The 25,998-nt window shown below is 34.4% G+C and overlaps 1 protein-coding gene across 6 annotated transcripts in view; it reads right to left on the bottom strand.

Moving 5' to 3' along the window:
* Positions 1 to 25,998, bottom strand: part of Elf1 (E74 like ETS transcription factor 1) — a 108,315-nt gene that overhangs the window by 16,924 nt on the left and 65,393 nt on the right. For 5 of the 6 annotated variants that reach the window (XM_077795208.1, XM_026399558.2, XM_026399560.2 and 2 more), the window contains exons 3-5: positions 8,748 to 8,928; positions 3,635 to 3,742; positions 1,526 to 1,693 (exon numbers count right to left, since the gene is read on the bottom strand). In XM_077795208.1, coding sequence (XP_077651334.1) covers positions 1,526 to 1,693; positions 3,635 to 3,742; positions 8,748 to 8,928 — 457 coding nt within the window. The remainder of the gene's footprint in view (positions 1 to 1,525; positions 1,694 to 3,634; positions 3,743 to 8,747; positions 8,929 to 25,998) is intronic. The other variant, XM_026399564.2, reaches the window with a different exon arrangement.

Raw genomic sequence — 25,998 nt, 5'->3', positions numbered from 1 at the left:
AATTCTTTGACTGTTTCTTATTCTTTTGCTTTAGAAACTGTAATCTTCCTCAAAGTTTCTATTTGATCATTTTATTATCTGTTGTTTTCTTAGAGAACTAAACCGAGGGTTTTCTATGTCTGCTACTTTTTACTCAGGAAATGTCTTCCTTGTGTATTTTGTGATACCATAATGTCAGTTCACCTTTAACAGGGCTTTTTCTGAGGAAATCCTATGCAACTTAGGTTCAATGTGCAACCTACCAGAACACTTTTGTAAGTTTCAGCCTGGTGCCCCAATGTTATTATCAGCCTGGAGCCACTTTTATGTTAATTACTTGGCTGGGAATTCTAAAATTAGTGATAGTTTAAAATCTCATCATAAACCTAGTTAAGGGAGACAAGGATCATAAATTCTCAAAGGAAGAATTCTCCAGAGTCCTGCAGACACTTGTACAAGAAACTTGTACACGTTTCCTTGTATTTGTTAATGGATGGATTTTCCCCCAAGTTTGTATCTCTTTTAGGGTTCCAGTTATATTTTCAGGTCTCAGTCTAATACCTCAGCTTGCAAAGGCCCAAGACCTAGGCTGCCACTACATAAGCAATAAAAACAAGCCCCTTGACTTAGGTTTCTCAGCCCTTGAGAGCTGCTACAATGTTAGTTTATACTTTTTTACTTTCTTCTTCATTTTTCTCTTGGAATTTCCCTTACTTTCACATGAGCTCAGATTATTGGTGGTTGGTGAGTCCTTTAACCAAAATATTAAACTCAAAATAAATGAACAATGAAATGGAAAGAGCAACAGACTTCAGAAGGCAAGTGTGGTGCCAATTTGTGAAAAGTTCAAAATCCCCTTAAAATTTTCCTCTTCAATTTCTTAGTTGATTTCCAATGCATAAGTTTTCCAATTAGAATCTTATGTTGGAATCAATCACAAGTATAGACTGGTGATTTTCAAATAATCCTCTTTGGGGATGAAGCTGATCTGTCCTTACCCACAAGCTCTTTTTTGAGTTTGAGTTAACAGGGTTAGATTAAAAATCTGAGGCTTTAAAAAGTTGGCAAATCTTTTTTCTGTGATAAACCAAGTATTTTAAATACATAAAATTCTATTTTTTAAATGACCCTAATATGAACAAATACCTCAATTTGGATTTTTGCCCTCAATGTGTTAATTGGTGTAGAAATATCTTTGAGCAGGCACAATGGAACATGCCTATAATCCCAGCAACTCCAGAGGCTGAGGCAGGAGGATCACAAGTTTGGGACCAGCCTCAGAAACTTAGTGAGGCCCTAAGCACCTTATCAAGACACTGTATCAAATAAAATACCAAAAGGTCTGAGGATGTAGCTCAGTGATAAAGCACCCCTGAGTTCAATGCCTAGTGCAAAAAAAAAAAAATCCTTGAATAAAATTATATAGAGATTCCCCATCAAGACTTGATTATTTGCCCCGCAAAATTAACCATCTACCTTGAATAAAATTATATATAGATTCCACATCAAGATTTGACTATTTGCCCCCCCAAAATTAATGACCTACCTTTCTTTCTTTTAGGCTGTTCTGGTGAAGAGGCTTCTGGTGAGTCTGCATATGTCTCTTGCACCTGTTGAGTTTCCATCACTTCAGGAATCCCATCTAATGTGACTGATACATGGGTAATTGGGGCAACAACAATATCATCTTCAGATGAAGTAAATACATTATTATCTAAAGGAAGTAAAATCAACTAATTATAACATACTGTGTATTATAAACCAAAATAATTTTACATTTCTATGAAGGTTAAAGTAGAAATAAAATTTTAAAATCTATTCTCTGCCTTAAATCAAGTACCCTAGATCAGTGGAGTCTTGAAGGTCTATTTCAATGTCTTTCTTACTTGACTTCCTATCAGTTTATCTTGTCTCTCTCCTCCAGGCTGAAGTTATCTCCTGAAATCTAAGTCTGATCTCATCACATTATTCTTCTTACTACATTATTCCTCTATACAAAAGCTTTATACCCTAAAAATTAGAAGAAAAAATTATACAAAAAAATATATTCCTATAATTTGCAAGGAAAAATTAAACCCAAACTCCATGGCATGTCTTTTAAAGCTTCCACAATCTAAACCAACCTTTCCAATCACATCTCCCAACTACCATGAAGTTTACAGTTTATCTGTACCAAAACATTCACCTCAAAATTTATTTATTTACCTATGTATGTATGTATTTATTTGTTTATTTATTTTACAGGTCTATGTCTGTAGCTCAATCCATTACCTCTAGCTTGAATCCCCTCTCCTGTCTCCTTAAAAGCTTATTCATCATTTACAGCCCAAGTCAAAACACTTTCTCAGTAAAGCCTGTCTCTAGTATGAGAGACTGCTTTCTGAATGCTCCTGTCCTTTATTTTTGGTTTTTACCAAATTTCACTGCATAATCAGAGACTTTTTGATAAATTTATTTTTTGCAAAAAAGTGGGGTGCAATCATTATGTGAAGATTTTTTTTTCAAGCTGTATACTACTTAAATCACTGATTAGTCTTTGGTGCAAGATTAGGATGCACAGATTCCTCGTGAATGTATGTGGTCATAATGATTATGCAAGAAATATGGTACAATTTTTTGGTGGGGGGTACCAGGGATTGAATTCAGGGGGACTCAACCACTGAGCCACATCCCCAACCCTTTTTATACTCTATTTAGGGACAGGGTCTCACTGATTGCTTAGTGCCTTACTTTTGCTAAGGCCGATTTTGAACTCACAATCCTCATGCCTCAGCCTCCAAAGCCACTGGGATTACAGGCATGTGTCACTACAATGGTGTATTTTATAAGTAACTAACTTCAAAATTGAATTCTAAGATTGGGGAAAGAAATAACATCCTTTTGTGTTCATGCCTAATTCACTGCTATTGCACATATATAAGTAAACATTCAATAAATATCTTGAGTTGGTTTAGTAATAATTAATTTCATGAGTTTGACTGCTTCCATGTCAGAAAAGCTCCCCCTGCCCCCAAAACCATGGATTTTTAAATAGATAATGTGGAGACTACGGGTGTAACTCAGTGTTAAAGCACGTACCTAGCATGTGTGAGACCCCAGTTCAATCCCAGCATTGGGGTAGGGGAGTGGGGGAAGGATCTGGATGATTCAGCAATTAATTTTATGCCACAAAAGAACAGTAAAAATTGAGCTGTGGTGTGGTTCGGTGGAAGAACACTTGCCTAGCATGTGTGAGGTACAGGGTTCAATTCTCAGTACCACATATAAAGATCCATCAACAATTGTAAAAGTTTTTTTTTTTAAAGAAATAGTAGAAATTTCAATGACTTTGCCTACTCATTGATTATCTATAAAGATCACTTGATTATAACAGTCTGGGATTAAATACCCTAATAGTTTCACTGATGAGGTTAAGAAATTCTGCATAATGTACTATTTGATAATTAGTAAATTACTTTTTGTTCCCAAATTAAAAAGTCATCTTTAACTGAGCACTCTATCAAAGGTGCCTCAACTAGTACTGTAGCTTAAAATATGCTTAGTACTCTAAAATATAAAACATGGTCTCTGATCTCTTTGATATTTACCATCTACTAGAGAGAAATGGCAAGAATAAACTTATAGCATACATAAACATGAACAATCAATTACTCACTTATTCGTTTTTCATCCAGCATAGGGCCAGGGGAATCCATATTGAGGAGTGCCTCTGCAGCCTCAATAGTTTCAATTGTTTCATCCCCATTAGGACAGGAAGCTTCAACTACAATACATTAAAAGAAAAAATAGAATTAGCTACAAGATATCTATTACCCTGAAATTCAGATACTGCTGATCTCCTGAACCAGGAAGCATCATTTAATGTTCCCATCAGTTAATGAGTTACCACCGTTTCCAACAACTTTTAGGCACAGTCACATTGTAAGAATCTAAATATCCTTTGGTACCTGTAAGTATTCTGGTACCATTTTGAGGTATGTTTTATGTAATATTAATTACTCTACCAGGAATTTTAATTAATACAATGTACAAACTACGCATTATTTTAAATAGTTTGAATATATACCTGAAATTGTAACTCTCAGATTCAGGGTTGGATTGATAGTTTATAACTGTAACCCTTTAAATTTTACACAGACTTAAAAAGCAAATATAAATACAACATTTATAGAAAAAGAATCTCCACACAAGTAAGAGTGAGGTCATGGGTTTTCAAAAATTCTTACTGGCAACCTTCTTTCCAAATGAAAACTTAGGTAGAACTTTAAAGACAAAGTGGTATTTTTTTCATTATACATTTTTATAGGTTCAAATTTATAGAAAATTTGATATGAAGTAAATCAATGATTAAGAATGAAGTTTAAGAGCTGGGTTGTGGCTCAGGGGTAAAGCGCTTACCTAGCATGTTTGAGGCACTGGATTCAATCCTCAGCATCGCATAAAAATAAATAAATATATGACTTGATTTTTTTTAAAAAAAGAATGAAGTAAAAGTAAATAAACAAAAATAAAACTAGTTTGAAGAACATAAAAATCTGAAATCAGGGGTTATAGGTACAGCAAAAATCTAATAAAAACTTCAAATTCCATAAAGTAGCTAAATCTTTTTATTATTGAAGTTTCAAACTAAATCAAAATCATGGAACACAATATAATGATACCCCATGTATTCATTTCCAGCTTCAAACATTACTGAAATATAGTCAATCGTCTTTTTTATCCAAGCCCTACTCTCTGCCCCCACGTTTTGTTTGTTTGTTTGTTCTTGTTTTAGTACCAGGCATTGAACTCAGGGGCACTCGACCATTAAGCCACATACCCAGACCCATTTTGTATTTTATTTTGAGACAGTGTCTCACTGAGGTACTTAGTGCCTCACTTTTGCTGTGAGGCTGGCTTTGATCTCATGATCGCCCTTGCCTCAGTCTCCTGAGCCCCTGGGATTACAGGCTTGCACTGCGCTGGCTAAGTGATGTCTTTAATGAGATAAGTTAAAATGAGGTCATTAGGATAGACTCTAATCCAATATGACTAGTGTCCCTTTAAAAAGAAATCTGAACATAAACAGGTACTGAGGGAAGACTATGTGTGAAGACACAGAAAGAAGACAGTTATCTTTATAAGCCTAAGGAAGAAGCAACAGAAGAAACCAAACCTGTCAACACCTTGACCTCAGACTTTTAGTTTCTAGAACAGTGAGAAAAGCCACTTAATCTGTAGTACTTTGAGCCACCCAATCTGTAGTACTTTGTTATGGCAGAAATAGCAAACAAATACATTATCTGAATTATCATCTACTGCCCTTAAGAACTAAACTGTTCTTTCTTTCCCCAGAATTTCTCAAAAGCACAATACTCCTTCCCAACTCTAGAATAAGGACACTTACCTTTCTCATGGCATTGCTCAGACAAGGATGAATTTTTAAACAAGCTGCATCAGAATACATTGGAAAAAAACCCATGCTAGCTACACAACAGATACATGGTAGTGGTGATCATAAACAAACTACATAGATCACAGGCAGCAATGCAAAGAAATTTCTAATCTGACTAATCCAATTCTTTTACTGATAAGAGAAACTAGTCCAGATTCACTAAAAACTTTCATTGGTTTTTCTCTGAATAAAAAAATATGAATATTGAGCCTGAGGGATGTTGCTAAGTGGTAAAAGTGCTTGTCTAGCATGCTTGAGGCCCTTGGGTTCAACCCTCAGCACTGCCCATCTCACAACAAAGTAAATAATGATACAATGCTTTGATAAAAAAAAAAAAAAAAACGGAAAACAGGTACAAAAATTAGGTGTTGTCAGCCAGTGTTATCAATGGAGATTTTGCCACTTGATATATAATTTAACCTAACTTCAGTTTTTTCTATTGTGAGAACTAAATAAGATAATGTACATTTTTCAAAAAACACTTATTACACTAATATGATATATTGAGGAGACAATGCCATTTTCTGTAACATGTTATAAAAAATGTATTACCTTAACCCCAATCAGGAAAAAACATCACACAACTAAAATTGAGGCACATACTAAAAAATATGTAACCAGTAACTTCAAAACTGTTAATATTATGAGAAACAGAGATTAAGGAAACACAGAACGATAACAAACTGGAAGAGACCAAAGAGAAATGACAACAAAATGAAATATAAGATTCAAGATAGGATCCTACAACAACAACAAAAAAAAACCCATTAGTAAGAAACTGATAAAATATAAGATTTAGGTTTAGTTAACAATACTGTGACCAATGTTCATTTTCTATTCTTAATAAATGTACAGTGGATAAGATATTAACAGGGGAAGCAGGAAGAAGATCAGGAAACTTTTAATATTACTTTTGTAACTTTTCCTATAAGTCTAAAAACAATTTAAAAGTTTTAAAGAAACTATCACAATTTTAGTATATAATAAGCACTCACAAATGATAATTATTATTTTGATTATCACTATTACATTTATTACTACAGATAACCTAAATTTTATTCAGTCAAAACAATCTTCTATTCCTTTCCCCCAGTGATAGCTAGCCACTATGGGGAATTCCAAAAACACTATTCCTGCTGTAGTTTTTCCAAGTATGTAGAAAACAAACTCACAATTCATCCCCTTTCCAATCTTTATTGTTTATCTTTGGCCATATAAGATTCTATATGCCAGCCACAAACATCGCACCCCAGAGCTTTTTTGGATATTATAACAAAAATGTCAACCCAATTTCCAACCCTTTGACCCCAAGTATATGCCACAAAGTTGTCGTCATCTTGTTAATCTTTCATCATCTTTTCAATATATTGGGTAAAAATAATCTTATTTTACACCATATTTGTTTACTAAATAAAATCTCTTGGTCATATCAATATATGTTTATATATTTTTTACTTACTATTGTTCCAATTCTATGCCCATTTAAAGTTGCTACTGATTTTTTAAAGCTCTCTATGTATTAATAATTAATCCTTTGTCTACTGTGTAAATTCTAAGTATCCATCTATCAATCGCCTTTTTGTTTCAGTTATATGTTTTGTGAGGATAAAGATGTTTTCTTTATTTATTAGCAGTGTCTATTCATCTTTTTCCTTTGTACTTTTCTCCTAATTTTCATGCTTACAAAATCCTTTATTACTTTCAAATCAAATGGTCAACTTCTTAAAAGGTTTTTAATAGTTTCAATTGTTATATTACATGTTTTAATCCTTTTGGGATTTATTTTGATACTTTGGAGCACGATCAAGGCAGAACTCTAACTTTCTTTTCTCTCCCAACAAATGGATACACATTCTTCCCTTCTGTTCTAATTTAAAATGTCACGATATTACATGTAAACTCCTTCAGTAGACCACTACCTGCACCTAGACTTAATATTCACTTCCAATATTCCAACTGACTATTCTGTCACTAATATCACCTACTTCAGTTACTGTAATTTAGGAAGTTTTAGTATTTGGCCAGGCATGGTGGCAAATGTCTATACTCTCAGAAACCCAGAAAGCAGGAGAATCACAAGTACAAGGCCAGCCTAGGAAATTTGGTGAGACCCTGCCTCAAAATGGAAAAGTAGAAAGGACTGTGGATATAGCTCCCCAGGGTTTAATCCCCAGTATTAGGGGAAAAAAAAAGTTTTAGTATTTGGTAGCATACTTACTGGTATAAAACATTTTTACTGAATATATACATATATATTTATATACATATATTACTGATATATACATATATTCAGTAATATATGTATATATGTATATAAATATATTTATATTTAGTAAAAATGTATTTATTCAGTAAAAATTATATATACATTATGTATTATATATACTATATAATATATATGTTTTATATATATAATATATATTCTATATTATATATATATAGTATATAACAGGCACTGTGCTAGGTGTTAAGTTAAAGTTAAGAGAACAAGGCAACCAATACTTGTCCCAAGAAAACTGAAGATATACCTCATTATGCCTACTTCTTAACTTTCTTTTATAAATAAAGATATAAGCTGGGCATGATGGTGCATGCCTGTGATCCCAGTGGCTCAGAAGGCTCAGGCAGGAGGCTTGAGGGTTCAAAGCCAGTCTCAGCAACTTAAGTGAGGCACTAAGCAACTCAGTGAGACTCTATCTCTAAATTAAAATACAAAATAGGGCTGGAGATGTGGCTCAGTGGCTGGGTGTCCCTGAGTTCAATTCCTGGTTACCCCTCCTCAAAAATTAAGATATCAATATTTATTTCTGAATAATTTTCTCAAATAAATTCCTAATATCTCTGGCCAAGACACATGAATGCCAACATATAAAACTACAAAACATTTATCAATTTCCAAAGTTGACAGAAATATTATTATCACTACCTTATATTTATATAATCTACTCTTCAAGTTTGAAATATCTTACTAGTAGTGACTGAACCTAAAGAGAAATCTAATAAATCATAGGTCCTTATCCTACATTCTCATCATGTTCTACTATTTTGCTTCCTGTTACGTGGTAAGAAAATAATATTCCTATTTGATTCTTCTGACATGTCTGTAATTTAATAATCAATTTCAATATATTTAAGAAAACAGAGGTAAGAAAGCAACATGAAATAGGCAGGTGACAAAAAAACGTAGCTTTCTTCTTTCTACAGGGCTCTAGCTTCTGCAGGTAATGAAGCTACTCAAAAATGAGTTAGAAACTTTTTATCTCCAAAAAAAGTCAGGACTAAGGACAGTGCCTAAAACTATGCTATAGCAAGGTCCTGTTGGAGACAAACTCACCTGTAAGGGTGATGTCGTCATCATCATCATCTATAATTTCTTCTTCAGCAACATCCAGTGAACTCTCAGTAATCATATCATTAGGTTCTTCCACACAGGCTAGACCAGCATAACTATTGAGAATATCAGCACCAGGAACATGCTCCACAATTACAGCAGGAAAAATAGCTGGATCACCAAGCTGGGAGGGGTAGGAACAGAGGTAAAGGAAAACAAAAGATTAACAAAGTTTTGCTTTTGTTAGAAATAACCCAAAAATATTTTAATATTTATTTTTTAGTTTTAGGTGGACACAATATCTTCATTTTATTTTTTTTTCTAATGTGGTGCTGAAAATCGAACCCAGTGCCTTACACATGCCAGGCGAGCACGCCACCATTTGAGCCACATCTCCAGCCCCAGCTACTTGTATCTTGACAATCCTTCTAAGTTGCAGAGAACTATATACCACATAAACTTTTTATTAATCTTGGATCTGAATAACCAAGTTTTCATTGGATATTCTATAAAAGTAAATTTTTAAATGATATTACATAAAAATGTAATAAGAATAAACCAAGAAGTAGCATACAAATACACAAATAAAATCTCAATAATTAAGTTTCTCTGGAAAAAAACAATCTGAGTTGAATAAATATTACACTGTTGCTTGGCACACAAGTCTCATTTTAACATTGACTCATATGGAAAACATCAGCTTTCAATTTCTATTGTCCCCTTCAAGCATGACTATATTAAGGATATAAATTTTTATTACTAATGACTGATTATAAAATCATGGAATTTTATATTGAATGGACCCTGAAAATTTAACCTAGTCCAACCACCTCATATTATGAGAAAACTGACACAGAGGGTTTTTTAACAACCTACTTAAATTTTTTAAAAGTGACAAACTTTATTAAATTATTAATTTAGCTTTTTTGTTTTGAAAAAATTTCAGACTTAGAAAAACTGCAAAAAAAAAAAAAGCCAGATATGGTGGCATATGCTATAATCCTGGCAACTTGGGAGGCTGATGCAGGAGGATCATTATGTTCGAAGCCAGCCTTAGCAAATAAGCAAGATCTTGTCTCAAGGAAAAAAGAAAAAGAAAAATTGCAAAAAACTCTCATACAACCTTAATCCACATGACCCCAATTCTAACATTTAATCACATTTACTTTATCATTTTCTTCGAATACTTTTCCTGATTTATTTGAAAGTGGTAGACATACCAGACAAAATGCTATAGTGATTATTTCCTAAATAATCAAATATTATTATATTAGTACTGGGGATTGAACCCAGGGGTGCTTAACTGCTGAGCCACATCTCCAATCCTTTTAAGCATCTCCAATCCTTTTAAATTTTTTAATTTTGAGACAATTTCTCACTAAATTGCTGAGGCTGGCCTTAAACTGCAATCCTCCTGCCTCAGACTCTGGTGTCAATGGGACTGCAGGTCTGCACCATTATACCTAGTCAAATACGATTTTCTATAAGGGTGGCACAATTACCAAACCAGGAAAGTAACACTGACATTGTCTGAAGGATCATAAGTTTCATTTAGTAAACATTCTGTTTCTTAAGGACAACTCCTTTAATCTAATAGTTTCTTCACCTTTAATTTGGAGCAATTCTTCAGCCTTCTCATTCACAATCTTAACACTTCTGAAGAGTGTGGGCATTTTGTAGAATGTCCCCCAATTTTGGTTCAGATAATTCTCATAATTAGATCCAGTTAGGGTTAAAGAAGTCACATGATGTCCTTAAAAATATGTTATGTCATGAAGTTCAAAATATTTATTTGTCCTACCATGGGAACTTTGATTACTTAGGGTTTCTTCACTATATAAAGTTACTATTTTTCCTTCTATAATTAATAAGTTTCTTGTAGGAAGACACCTCAAGACTATGTAAACATCCTGTTTCTTAACAAAGTTATTTCCTCATAATCCAGGGGTGCCTCAACCCTTTTTATTTTGAGATAGGGTCTTATTAAAATTGCTTAGGGCCTTGTTAAGCTTCTGAGGCAGGCCTCAAACTTGCAGTACTCCTGCCTAAGTTTCTACGTTGCTGGAATACTGGTGTGTGCTACTGTACTCAGTTACCAAACTAAGGGACAACTGCAAATTACCACAAGTCATAGTTAGCAAGATTATAGCAAACAGTATAATCTTAAATGTGAGAAAAAGTTCCTGCTCATATTATAAACAATGATATTACTCCATAATGTCAAGTCCTTTGCTATTTTCCTCAAATCCACTATATTGAAAATATTATGATTTAATTATAACTAAGTAGCCTCAATATTAAAAATAAATTTACAGAACTGTACGCTAAGGTTTGATATTACTTTAGTCAGAAGCATTTAACTACCTAAACTTAATATATAATCAAAGGTACTAAACAGTTTCATTGCCTTCAAAAATGCTATGCTCTGAAATTTATGCATAATAACCCTAAGCACATCTGGATCATTTTATTTCAAAATGTTTCTTCCTGTTTCAAAAAAGAGGAAGTTAGGCAGAAGTTACTAGCTCTTCAAATTGTGAGATACGTTTTAAAATAAACTAGAAGGCTCAACAATTATGTTGTAAGCACACACACATGCAATTAAGAAGATATTTTGTAAAAATATCCAAAGCAAAATATAGGCATTTGGCCTTGCCTTTCCCTTTCTTGAGAAATAACCAGTAACTCATTTAATCCAAACTAGCATAAATATTTGCTTGTTAAAGCACTTTGGCTTCTCTTCTCTCCTAAGAGTTCAACTTCAGCTCCAACTCTTCCTCTAACAAAACTGAGCACAGAGTTCAAAAAATTTTCATTTGTCTTTATTTTATGCTGTTACAGCCTAGGTTTAAGGTTAGAACACAACTCACTACCCCATATATTGACAGATAAGGAATTTAGTTAAGAAACTTATCCAAGGACACCAAGAAACAGAGGTATGTCAAATGCAATTCACAGATGCAGTCCTCACCAAGATAAAACAAAAGTATTTCTCCCTATCTATCTGGCTCCTACAATTTGATAGAGACTGGCAAGGGCAATAATATTACAAAAATATTATAAACAATAATATTACTCCATAATTTTACCTGAATATATATATTCCCAAGGTTTAGTAACTGCAGATAATTTGTTACTATTTTCTTGTCTTATTCTACTAACCTATAATTAAACTGGAGAGGTGGATCACTGTTTCCCCAGAATTTATAGGTCTCAGGAATATGTTATCAAATATCAATATAATCAATGCAATTTCTACTCCAGTGCCATTCCCAGAGAAAACTGCTATTATCAGTTTCTTTGTTCCCTAACAGAGACAGTCTATGTACAGTCATGCATAGTCTATTTTGCTTTTAAAAAATAATTTTAATTTCAGATCAAATAATAATTTAAAAAATATTAAGAAAATTTCAGTGTAGGGATAAAATTCAGTAGTAAAACACTTTCCTTGCATACATGAGAACCTGGGTTACTCCCCAAAAGCAGGAAAAAAATAGAAGAGAAAAAAAAAGAGGAAAAAGAAAAATTACAAGCACAGAAGTAGAGAAAAAAAAATGCTTCCTTTGAAGCAAAAGCTAAACCCACTTTGTCCCATCACCCCAGATGTGAAACACCTACAAAAACTTAAATATAGTATAAAATATATAATATTATATAATACCATCAGTACTTTATATAAGCTTTAACATCAGACCTACTTTTCAGTGAAATACTGAGAATATTTGAAAATTTGGGATTTACTGGGTTAATTAAGAGTGAAAAGGGACACATGACTTTGATTTAGAAGGCAGTAACATGCAGTCAAAAAAACACAAAACATGTGAAATCATGAGACATAAGGCCTTTTCCAGTGTCAAGGTCCTGACCATATTTTCCTTACTTTCAAGTGAAGGGAAAGCACCCAGTTGACCTGAAGACCATTCCATTTTGGTTTGTTAAGATGTATTTTAAAGTTACAGACTCTAAAACTGACTGAGCTTATAACCTTACAATAAGAGATACCATTTATTTTTATGCACTACATATGGGAGGGAGTAGCATGTACAATGAACCCATAGTTTTGCCTTTGCTATTAGCATAACTTAACAGACACCAAACGTTTTCTTTAAATGATTAACACTTTTATCATTACAAAATTCTATGAGGGAGATATACTAGACTATATTTTTACAAAGGAATGTGGAGGCAAAGGGAAATACAATAGGCCCACTGTTCCTCAGGTTCCACATCAACAGATTCAACAAAACACAAAATGAAAACATTTAAAAACAACTCAATCAGTACTGAATACGTACAAACATTTTTCTTGTCATTATTCCCTAAAGAACACAGTATAAAGACTACTTAAAAGCATTTACGTTGGGGCTGGGGATGTGGCTCAAGCAGTAGCGCGCTCGCCTGGCATGCGTGCGGCCCAGGTTCGATCCTTAGCACCACATACAAAGATGTTGTGTCCGCCAAGAACTGAAAAAATTAAAAAAAAAAAAAAAAGCATTTACATTGCATTAAAGAAAATAATCTAGTTGGGCATGGTGGTGCACAACTGTAATCCCAGCAGTTTGGGAGGCTGAGTCAGGAGGATCTTGAGTTCAAAGCCAGCCTTGGCAATTTACAGGGGCCCTAAGGACCTCAGCAAGGCCCTGTATCCAAATAAAATACCAAAAAAAGGGTTGTTGATGTGGCTCAGTGGTTGAGCGCCCCTGAGTTCAATCCCTGGTACCAAAATCATAAAGGAATAAGAAAAGTAATCTAGAGGTGATTTAAAGTATGTGCGAGGATGTGCCTAGGTTATATGCAAATACTATGACCAATTTATATAGGGTACTTGAGCTTCTGCAGATTTTATCCACAGAGGTCCCGGATCCAATTCCCCTTGGATACTGAGGGACAACTGTAAATTACCACAAGTCATGGCTAGCAGGAGAGAGCACACTAACTTGAACTCACTTCAGTTCTTTACCTGACAGTATAATAGTCAGCCTTAAATATGGTACAGTTTTTTGTTGTTGTTGTTGGCTTATTTTCTTGATTCTATTTAGACAAACAGAATAAGTAAGGAGTGATTTGAATGGAAATATTATCTTTCCCAGGGCTTGAACCATCTGAGTCTATGATAAATTTTCTTTTTTTTTTAATATTTATTTTTTAGTTTTCGGTGAACACAACATCTTTATCTTATATTTATGTGGTGCTGAGAATCAAACCCAGCGCTCCATGCATGCCAGGCGAGCATGCTACCGCTTGAGCCATATCCTCAGCCCCATCCAGTGATAAACTTTTTTGACATAATTCTCTCAGTATGCAAGATCCATCCCAGAATCACCAGTCATACATTCTCCTTTGGAGGTACTTGTTGTTCTCAAGAAAAGCATGGGCCATTTTTCTAGTGCACTGAAACAGAAATGTATATTCAAAGTTGTTTACCTTTAATTTCTCCAAAATGCTATTAACCCACATATAAAAAAGAGACCAACTGGGTATCTTTGCAATAATACGAATAGTTAGGTCTAAGAGGCCTAATTCTGTATATACAAAATAAATGTAGGAAATACCTTTGGGGTGACTGGCAAGACTCTCCGCCTCTATTACCAAAAATGGAAGGAAAATACACACTCCAGTAACCCCAGCTGCTGATCTGGACTCAGGATAAACTGTCTTTTAAACTGGATTGTCTAGCAACTGACTAAAGTATGAGTCATCAGGAACCTAAAACCTTCATACTACATACTGTAAAATTCCTTAAAGAAAACTGGTTCCCAATCTCTTAAATTAAGTCATAGAAAATTCAATGTGAATTTTTGCTAAGATTTAGATTTTAAAAAAATAAATAAAATATTAAGAAAATAAACTATTACATTATTTTGCTAGGACACCACAAAATAGGTACCTTATAAACAACAGAAATGTATTATGCCAGGCATGGTGGCACACAAGGCATGGTGGCACACACCTGTAATCCCAGCGGCTCAGGAGGCTCAGACAGGAAGATCGTGAGTTCAAAGCCAGCCTCAGCAAAAGCCAGGAACTAAGCAACTCAGTGAGACCCTGTCTCTAAATAAAACACAAAATAGGACTAGGGATGTGACTCAGCAGTCAAGTGCCCCTGAGTTCAACTCTAGTACCCCCCCACCAAAAAAAATGAAATGTACTGTCTTACAGTTCTGACAGTTAGAAATTTGAAATTAAGGTGTTAGAGGATTGTTTCCTTTTGTAGATCTGTTCTAGGCCTCCCTCTCTGGCTTATAAATGGCTGTTTTTGTGTTCATATGGTGATCTCTCTGTGTGTCTATATCCAAACTTCCTCTTTTCTATAAGGACATCAATCATATTGGAGTAGGAGCACATCCCCTGTTCCTACTCTAATAGAACCTCATTTTAACTAATTATATCTGCAATTATTTCTAAATGAGGTCATATTCTGAGGTACCATATATAAACGGATGAGTATGTACACAATTCAACCCATAATAGGACTCAGTTTAGCTAATCATTTGACAATTGGTTCTCTATACCCTAAAATAACTTCTAAAGTTTATGACAGCTGCACAGTGGCACAAGCTGTAATCCTAGTGACTCTGGAGATTGAAGTGATATGAATCAGTGGTTAAGGGGCCCTGGGTTCAATCCCTGGTACGGCAGAGTAACAGACAAAGTTTATGGCAATAAAGATTACAATACATATATAAAATCTTATTAATGTTTTTAAATTGAAGGTTGGGAACAGTGGCACATGCTTATAATCCCAGTGGCTAGGGAGGATGAAGCAGGAGGATCACAAATTCAAAGCCAATCTCAGCAACTTAGTGAGGTGCTAAGCAACTCAGTGAGACCCTGTCTCTAAATAAAGTATAAGAAGGGATGGGGATGTGGCTGAGTGGTTAAGCATCCCTGGGTTCAATTCCCAGTACCAAGAGAAGTATAGTTTTTAAATCGAGACTAGATATTACTCTTTAGGTTTCTATGCTGATCATCATCAAATCTTATTCTACATCTTTTCAATCAGACTTTTTCCCAAGACTTATTTAAAAGAGGAGCTTCAAGATGGTTGAAGTGATGGATTCAATGGCATGTGCCTGTAATCTCAGTTACCCTGGAAGTTGAGGCAGAAGGATCACCTGAGCCCAGGAATTCAAGGCCAATCTGTGTAATACAGTGAGACTCTGTCTCAAATAAATATATAAATACTTTTTCTTAAAGGTCCACGCTATTCATCAATTGACAACATTACAACAATTAGCAATTGGATCTGTTATTTCCTTTTAAGACATGAAAGTGTCAACATGTTTTTTTATGATGCTGTAACAAAAATATTATATTTCACTTGGCTGGCTTTTTTTTTCTTTTTTTCTTTTTTCTTTTTGGTACCAGGGATTAAACCCAGGGGCACTTAACCACTGAGCCACATCCCCAGCTCTCTATTTTCAGCATTGTCTAAGTTGCTTAGGGTCTTGCTAAATTGCCAAGGCTAGCCTCAAATTTATAATCATCCTACTTCTGCCTCCCAAATTGCTGGGATTACAGGCATATGCCACCAGACCTGGATATAGCTACTTCTTCATAAAATGACTCCAAATATCTCTAAAAGCTATTCTTACAGCAGTTTTTTTTTTTTTTTTTTTTTTTTTTTTTTGTGCTGGGGATCAGTTCAAAGCCTTGAACATGCTAGACGAACACCCTACCAATGAGACCCTTCCCCAAGTCCTTTTATTTTTAAGAGAACCTTGCTAAATTCTACTAGTACTTAACCTTGGCTATAAACTGGGAAAGATTTTAAAATGTCAAGATATGATCCTGCAAAGGATCACATAAATCAAACTATCTGGTGCTATGATTGAGGCCTATTATGAAGGCTCCCCGAGTGAGTCCTATTTGCTCCCCATGGTTCAGAATCACTGCTCTAACTAACTAAAACATTTAAAACTACATTCCCTAAACTGAATCAACTAATTGTTCATGCCAATTTCTGAATAATATCAATATCTAGTAATTACCAGTAAATCCAGATATTATTATGAGATTTTTTGCTGTTTGGCACTTGCAAGCTATTTTTACTTTTGTTTTTGGAAAAGAATCAAAATAAATCACAAACCATGGGAACTAGAGAAGATATCCTGGAGTTAAAATTCATCAAAAATTAGTTTCAAAAGCAACCATTTCTATGGGAAAATTAAACTACAGTGATTACAAAAATGACTTTATATTTTTGTAACTTTGTTGAAAGTCAACTCTACAGAGAGAAAAAATACACATATCAATTCCCCCCCTTTTTTAATATTAACAAGTAAGTTTTAGACACGTTGAAAGCAAAAATTTAGCAAATGTTTAGGCAGCAATAATAAAAATAAGACCAAGTTTTAGCAAAACAGAGGGAGAGTTCCCCAAAGTTAAAGTGTCCTCTATTTAGTTACTATATGTTGTGGTTGATCACATATGTGGCAATGCCATTAAAAGGGGGGGGTGCTCAAAAAGAGAAAAAAAATGTAACCAATATAAGTAGTACATTACTTCCTCTAACTAAGCTTGCTTATTTCCTCAATACAACACAATCCAAGGTCCTACATTGAAAATTTAAGAAACAGATCATTATTCCCACTCTATTAAGCAAATAAGTTTGTTCAACCAGTTTTATTTAAAAAGCACATGAACTCTCACATAACTTGCTTGCCAAGGTTCTCTTACAGCACAGCTCAATCTGTTACATAGTGGTTGTGAAACATCCTGCCAAGGTCCTCTATGAAATATATTAAAATGAAATAAGTATCATCTTCCTAAAACAAAAAGCAGGTTTAAAACAGTCTTTAAATATTTCCCCACCACAGATATTCTTTGTAAAGACAAATGCAAAATGAGCACACTTTCAATGAGTTCATACCATATCAACAATGGACCAGGCCTTTCTCCTCCTATGTCTTCCCTCTTCCAAAGCTCCCTGACTCCAGACTTTCCCCAGTAACAAATTAAACAATGACCTGTCTTCCTATCGGACTAAGAATCCAAACCCTCAACCTATGAAGACACTGCACTTTGAGGACCTCTCATTCATTCTTAGAATAACTTTCTTCGACATTGATTTTGAAAACAAAACATAAAACCAAAATCAACTCACTCTATCATAAGAAGAATTGACAATAATTTTTATGTAGCAAATGGAACTACAGATACACATGGTGAAAGCAAAGTATAAAAAGTAAGAGCCCCAGTTCTATTTAAAACTAGACTCCACCATGTCCTGGGTATCTGAACTCACTAAGCTTTTGGGGTTTTGTTGTTGTTGTTTTCTTTTTTTTCTTTTGTAGCAGTGATTGAACCCAGGGGCACATACCACTTAGCCACACACACTCCATCTTTTTAAACTGTGAGACAGGGTCTCACTAAATTACTTAGGAACTCAGTAAGTTGCTGAGGCTGGTCACAAACTCACTATCCTCCTGCCTCAGCCTCCCGAATTACTGAGATTATAAGTGTGCTCTACTGCACTTGGTAACCTTTAGTTTTTTTTATCATTCTAAAACAAGAATAACAATATTTTCTAGTTATTGTAAATAAATCACTTGCTATAATGTATGGCATATAGTAAGTACTCAAGAAAATATTTTGATAATGAAAGTACTTCAATATCTGATATTGACGGAAATAAACACTCATAAAAGCTGGCTTACTACAATTTTACATTGATTGTCATTACAAAAAAAGACCATACCAATCATCTTTTTTGGCTATACAAGGTGGTGCATACCTGTAATCCCATCCTCATCTAGAGGATGAGGCAGGAGATCACAAGTTTGAAGCTAGTCTTAGCAACCTAGCAAGACCCAATCTCAAAAACAAAAAGGGCTGGGGACATAGTTCAGAGGTAGATTACTCCTGGATTCAATATCCAGTACCACAAAATAAAAATGACAAAAAAGAATAATCTTTTAGAAAAATGGTGAACAAATTTAACCACCGACCCTTAGCAATAACATTTAGCATCAATAAAAACAAAAAGAGCTGATGCATATCTATGTTCACTGTGAAAATTTATCAGATTCTAGAACCTATGCACATTTTAAATTTATGCACATTATATATTTATTTGTTTGTTTAAAAAGCACAGGTTTATCTGACAGGAGAAACAGAAACTTAAAATGTCTTCAATTCACTTTTATCTAGTTTCTCTCATTTCTACACATTGTTCCAGGGCAGAGGTGGGAGCAAAGCAGTTGAGGAGAGGGGAAATGATCAAATAACTATGACGGTATTCCTTCGTCACCTCGTGTAAACCATAATAAAAGGAAATCTATATAAACAGTGCATCAAGTTGGAAACACACACACACACACACACACACACACACACACACAAGGTGACTAGTGCACAAAATGAAAATTAAAATTCTTTAAACAAGTTCCATGGCACACTTAAAAAATGACTTAGGGAAATAAATAATACATGAATATACTCATATTCCAAGAGAATATTATTTCCTTCCATAGAGTACCACTCCCCAACAGCTATTTCCAAAGTGCATTTTAAATGATTTCAAAAATCATGAATTACATAAACAAGCTAGAATTGTGCAATAGATTTCTAAAGACCAGTACAAAGTTTTCTGTGAAGAATTCTTCACAGCCAAATTCTCTGCATATTTTGAAAAATATGACATTAAAACAGCTTCATTATCTGCAAATAAAAATATTTCTGATTAATTCAAGCTCTCTATAAATACCTTCTACCTTTTAAGAGTAAAAGAAAACAATATAACTCTGTGATACCAGATTTTTAAAATTCTATACAGTTTAGTATATACTGTTCAACACAATGGGCTAACTGAAAAAGTAGTGTGATAATGTAAACTTAAGTTTTTAAAATTTTTATACGTAAATGTCTGGAGAGAAATGACATTCCCACTTATCCCAAATATAATAACTTTAAAATAATTTACTTACTATTCTTCCAAATCCTTTCTCTTTTAAGGTTCCTTTTATCTATTTTTTGAGGGGCAGGCAGTACCAGGGATTGAATTCAGGGGCATTCAGCCACTGAGCCACATCCCCAGCCCTATTTTATATTTTATTTAGAGACAGGGTCTCACTGAGTTGCTTAGCACCTCGCTTTTGCTAGGCTAGCTTTTAAACTCTCAATCCTCCTGCCTCAGTCTCTGAGCTGCTGGGATTACAAGCGTGTGCCACCACCCCCAACCCTTGTATCTCTTATATCCCAGAATGATGATTAAGAGTTTTGGCTCTCTAGAGATTCAAATCCAGTGAAGGATTCAGCCTTTGAGATTCTTTATAAAAGATTTCCTTATTTATAAAATGGGGATATTAAGAGTTGTACTACTAACAAGAATCACTGTAAAGATCAAAAAAGAAAAATATACCATATATAGGCCCTGATAAATGTAAGAGACAATAAATATTTACTCTTATTATTATATTTAAATAAAATATTCAACAAGGTGTGATGGCACATGCCTATAATTCCACCTGGGAGGCTGAAGTAGTAGAATCTCAAGTTCAAGGCTAGCTTTGGTAATTTAAGGATAGATATCCTGTCTCTAAATAAGTTAAAAAAGGAATGTAGCTCAGTGGTAGAGCTTTCCTTGTTTCAGTCCCCAATACCAAAAACTTTTAAATTAATTAATTAAATATCCATCTTGAAATTAGCCTATTGCTCAAATGTGTGTGCACATTTAGCCAGGTTTTGGTATCATTATGTTGTTTTTATTAAAATTACTTAGGAATTGTGGAACCAACCCAGATGCCCTTCAGTAGATGAATGGATAGTGGATAGGGAAACTTTGGTTTATATACAAAATGAAACATTACTCAGCATTAAAAGAGAATAAAATCATGGCATTTGCAGACAAGCGGATCAAGTTGGAGAATATAATGCTAAGTGAAGCAAGCCAATCCCCAAAACCAAAGGCTGAATGTTTTCTTTGATATGAGGATGCTGAATCATAATGACGATGGGGGGAACATGAGGGAAATGGAGGAACTTTAGATAGGGGAAAGGAGGCAGAAAGGGGGTAGGAATGATGGTGGAATGAGTTAGACATCATTACCCTAATACATGAATGAAGACACGAATGGTGTGAAAATACTCTGTGTACAATCAGTGACTTGAAAAATTGTGTAATATGAAATAAATTACATTCTTCCATCATTTATAACAAAATAGAATAAATAATTTAATTTTAAAAATGACTTAGGAAACTCTGAACTGAAACTTTAAATAATTCATTCAAGTTTGAAATAAAACTATTTGGGTCTCTCAGTTTTGTGTATGTGGGGATTGTTCCCTGGCACTTTTCTGTTTCTTTTGTTGTTACTTTGCATTTTAATTTCAAGCAAATATCAAATACAGATTTCTACCATTCAAAAACATAAAATACTTCAGTGCTGTGACTCAAATGCTATATCAAATCCCCACAGTTCTCCATCATCCTGTCAACCCTTAGTAAAAATATAATCAAGGGCTGGGGTTGTAGCTCAGTGGTAGAGTGCTCACCTAGCATGTGTGAGGCACTGGGTTCAATTCTCAGCACCATGAAAGATAAAATAAAGGTCCATCGACAATTTAAGATTTCTATATGTATTTTATATTATATATATAATACATTTATATATGTGTGTAAATATATATACACACACACATATAAAATAAAATCAAGTACTGTACTGCTTTAAAAATTAAGGAAATAATTGAACAGCTAATATAGCAAATTATCCACTAGCAGATACTCCAAAAGAGTGGAAATCAGAACTAGAATCAAGACATACATTAAGCCAGGTTATTTTGAAGTGTAATTACTCTGTGTTCCTTTTTAACCTTGCCCTACAAATCTACTATAGATGAAAGATTCTAACATAGGTCTTTTAGTTCCCCAGTAATAGATCCTAGGTAATAATGAACTATAGAAAATGGAAAGGCTAGGAGGCATAATAGCTCAGTGGTAGAATGCATGCTTAAAATGGCAAGGCCCTAGAGTCAGTCCCAAGCACTAAAAAGGGAAGTGGGTAGAGGTGGGGGGAACAATGCTACCTCTATTATATAGTGACTTGTGAGAATCAAAGTATACGTAGAGAAGACTAAAGTACAAAGAGCTGTGCAAACTGCTAGGCAGTGTTATCTTTGCACTGCACTTAAGAATAAAGCAGGAAATGTTTTCTTGGCAGAGGTTTATATGCAAAGCAGTACAAGGATAGAAAATATAAATACGTGTCTCTATGAGTCTCCTCATTTCTAATGGCTTTCTTTCATCAATATTCTAGTTTTTGTGGATTATATATCTGTTACAATTATCATGATGTACATGAATAGTATGTTATGCAGGTTAATATGAAAGGAAAAAAGATTTTCAACTCTTGGGTAACAAAGTACTTCTTTTTTTTTTTAAGAGAGAGTGAGAGAGGAGAGAGAGAGAGAGAGAGAGAGAGAGAGAGAGAGAGAGAGAGAGAGAGAATTTTTAATATTTATTTTCTAGTTCTCGGCGGACACAACATCTTTGTTGGTATGTGGTGCTGAGGATCGAACCCGGGCCGCACGCATGCGAGGCGAGAGCGCTACCGCTTGAGCCACATCCCCAGCCCCAAAGTACTTCTATCTAAAAAGAAACTCACTATAGTGCTGTGTAAAACATGTTCTCGGATCTCTATTTTTGTGAATCCTTCTATATAGTAAAGTACAAAATAGAATAAAGTGGTACTCCAAATGTGGTAGTAATAATAAAAGTAGCTATCATGTTAAGTACTTCAAACAACTTATCCCACTGAATCCCCACAACACTATGCTGTATTGTTGATACTTACTGGTCAATCAACCTGGAAGACACACAGCTGAAATCTGAACCCTGACAATCTGACTCAAGTCAGCAAGCTTAAACACAACAACAGACTACAAGTACTGGATCCTTGTCATAATCAAAGTTTCATCTCAATTAAAGCTTGAGTTTTAAAAAATTATAGGGATAGTTATCTTCATGTTTAAGCTGTGAACACTGTATTCAGAGCCACAGCTTAAACAAGTTATGTTTTTCTTCCGTTGGCTCTGCAGATGAGTATTTCTGATGAAGTGTGGCTTCTCTCTTGCACAGCACTATCAAAAAGTACAAAGGTGGGCTGCGACTGTAGCTCAGTGGCGGAGCACTTGCCTAGCATGTGTGAGGCACTGGGTTAGATCCTTAGCACCGCATAAAAAACTAAACAAATAAAGACATGTTGTCCATCTACAACTATTTTTTTTAAAAAAAGTACAAAAGTCTAAGTAAATGGTCCTTTCTCCAGATTTCCCCAAGATAACATTTGGAATCTCAATGTAAATCCCTGTGGAATTGTTTAAACAAAGTTTAATGGTAGTGTCTCTCTTTCATGACAAATGACTTTCTTTGGTCTTTGCACAGATTTTTCATTTTTTATCCAGGATAAATTTGACAATGCATCAAAAAGCAAAAAGAATCCCAGCAGCTCAAGAGGCTGAGGCAGAAGGATGGAGAGTTCAAAGCCAGCCTCAGCAAAAGCTAGGCACTACAGAGTTCAATCCCCTGTGTCAAGAGAGAGAGAGAAGAGAGAGAGAGAGAGAGAGAGAGAGAGAGAGAGAGAGAGAGAGAGAGAGAGAGAGAGAAGTCAATGAAAATTATATTTGTTTTCTTATTGGAGTGTCAACTTTAAAAGTTAAATATATTGGTGAGTTGTGCATATGTCTGACTATATGTGAACAAAATCAATTATGAGGTGAAGTAGGCAGGTCGATTGAGGCAGGTGGGGAGATATTAAATTTAAACCAGATTTAAATGTTTATTTATGAACTAAGTAAATAAACATCACAACAGTCACCATCAGAATGATAACTTAAACATGCAAAATCTATATAACTCTAAGAATTTAAATAAAATCATGTGCTCAGTACATAAGATTCTTGTCAAAGGCCTTTTTAAAAAAAAAAGAAAAGCAGAAAAATAAAATAGGGCATTTTCTGTTTTTTTTTAAAAAGGCCTTTGACAAGAATCTTATATGTACTGAGCACATGATATTCCTGAATATAGACAGTTTAGCTTCATCAGAGCTTTTCGAGAATGAAAAAGTCACACTAGCAGATCATAGGCAATGACGTAAATTTAAGTTACTCAAAAAAGAAAAAGCAAAAAAAAAAAAAACAACTAATCAATACCATGTCAAACCAAACAAAATGCTACAATGTAAAAGGAAAGTGCTCTCCTACAGAGTAAAGCTGCCAGATTTTTAAAATTCTGAGCAACCATTTATTGGCTTATTCTAGAATCAAGCCACCATTCCCAATTAACAAAGAAAAAAAAAAGCTGAATGAGTTTGTATGATTGGTATCAAAGTCACAAAAATCACCTTCATGACCTTACTTATCCCCAAACAACTGGGTAAGATAAAGTACAAAGCTCAAGGTAACAAATGTCTTTTCTTGATTTAACTTAGTTCATTAACATCATGACTACAGCACAAATAGCATCTGCCACATATACTGACTATATCTCCTTTGACCAGTTATTGGTAAATGCTTTACAAAAATATTTAATACTCTTAATAGTAGGAGGTATTTTTTTTATCTTTGATAGAAAAAATAAAATTCAGTTATATTTAAAACTTGTCTAGCAGCCAGGCATAATGACACACATCTCTAATTCTAGCAACTATGAAGGCTGGAGAAGAAGGATTTCAAGTTTGAGGGCAGCCCTGGCAATTTAGCAAGACTCTGCATTGATGTTAGAGAGGAAAAAAAATAGTTAAAAGTCACACAGCTAGCCAAACTGATTCTCTGTAGGTCCCACACATACTCTTGACTGACCAGAAACATCAATTTTCAGCATTCAATATTATAACAGTTTTAGATAGACTGGGTGCACATTAGTCAATCACTTTTCAAAAAAAGACCTCACAGCTAAGCCTTCGGATACTAAATTATTTCTAAATGTGTTATATGATGAGGTAGGAAACAAGACAAGGAAAGCAGAGTTACTTGAGCTTCCCACCAGTTGCCTTCAACAGGAAAATTAAATCTGTTATAAATGTTGTTTTTCCCTTTTCCCTTGCTGCAGAGTAAAGTGGAATGGGGGAAATGCAGATGCTATACAAAATTCATAAATTAAAATATAATAAAACCTCAAAGTGTCATACAAAACACCACCTTTTAGGACAGACACTTCTCCCCTAACTTCAGGCTTCACACCACCATGCTAAGTTACCTGGTCCTATCGCATACTTCCACTACCTTCTCTGAATGTCACATTAAATGGGAACAGGTTAAAAAGACAACCTCACAAAACTGTGGTGTATATACACAACAGAATACTACTCAGCCTTAAAAAAGAATGAAATTATGGCAGTTATGGGATAAATGGACAGAATTGGAGAATATCATGCTAAGCAAAGTAAGCCAATCCCCCCCCCCAAAAAAAAAAACAAACATTAAATGATTTCTCTGATAAGTGGATGCTGATCCATAATGGGCAGCGGGTAAGGGAAAAAGGGAGGAACTTTGGATTGAGCAGAGGGGAGAGAGGGGCCAGAGGGTATGAGGGGGAGATGACAGAATGATACAGACAATATTACCCCATGTATGGGTATGATTGCACAAATGGTGTGTAACAACATTATGTACAGCCAGAGAAATAAAAAGTTGTGCTCCATTTGTGTAAAAAATAAAGTTAAAAAACTTACAATGTTTTTACTAGTCAAATCATAATGTAGCTTTTTCAGTAACAATTTCTTAACAATTTTTCAAAAGAAGAATTCCCCTAATATTGAGAAATTTACAAGGAGGGGAGGAAGAGAAGGTGGGAGGGATTCCTACCTGCTTCCTAACTTCTTTAATGTCAGGCATGCTAACTTACTTAGCAGTGGCTAACATTATTAAATATATGATAATTATTATGAGAAGATCATTTTCTTAAACTCACACTCAAACCATTAACAGTTTTCTTCTTACTTCACTAAATCAAAGGACATCATTTTCATAAATACCAACAAAACAATATTGAAGATGACCTTTTTTAAAAAGCTGATAATACTGTTTTATGTAACTGCTTATCCTACATCTGCTGTATTGATTGGAAAGAAGACAACTGTTACTTGTATTCTTTATAACTGCCGTTCTGACTGGAGTGAGATGGAATCTCAGTGTAATTTTAATTTGAATTTCTCTAATTACTAGAGATGTAGAAAAATTTTTCATATATATTTTGACCACTCATATTTTTTCTACTATGAAGTGTTTGTTTAGTTCCTTTTCCCATTTATTG

The sequence above is a fragment of the Urocitellus parryii genome, chromosome 2, assembly GCF_045843805.1.
Source record: "Urocitellus parryii isolate mUroPar1 chromosome 2, mUroPar1.hap1, whole genome shotgun sequence".
NCBI lineage: Eukaryota > Metazoa > Chordata > Mammalia > Rodentia > Sciuridae > Urocitellus > Urocitellus parryii.
Note: the sequence above shows the minus strand (reverse complement) of the source record. Positions and strands in the feature narration are given on the sequence as shown.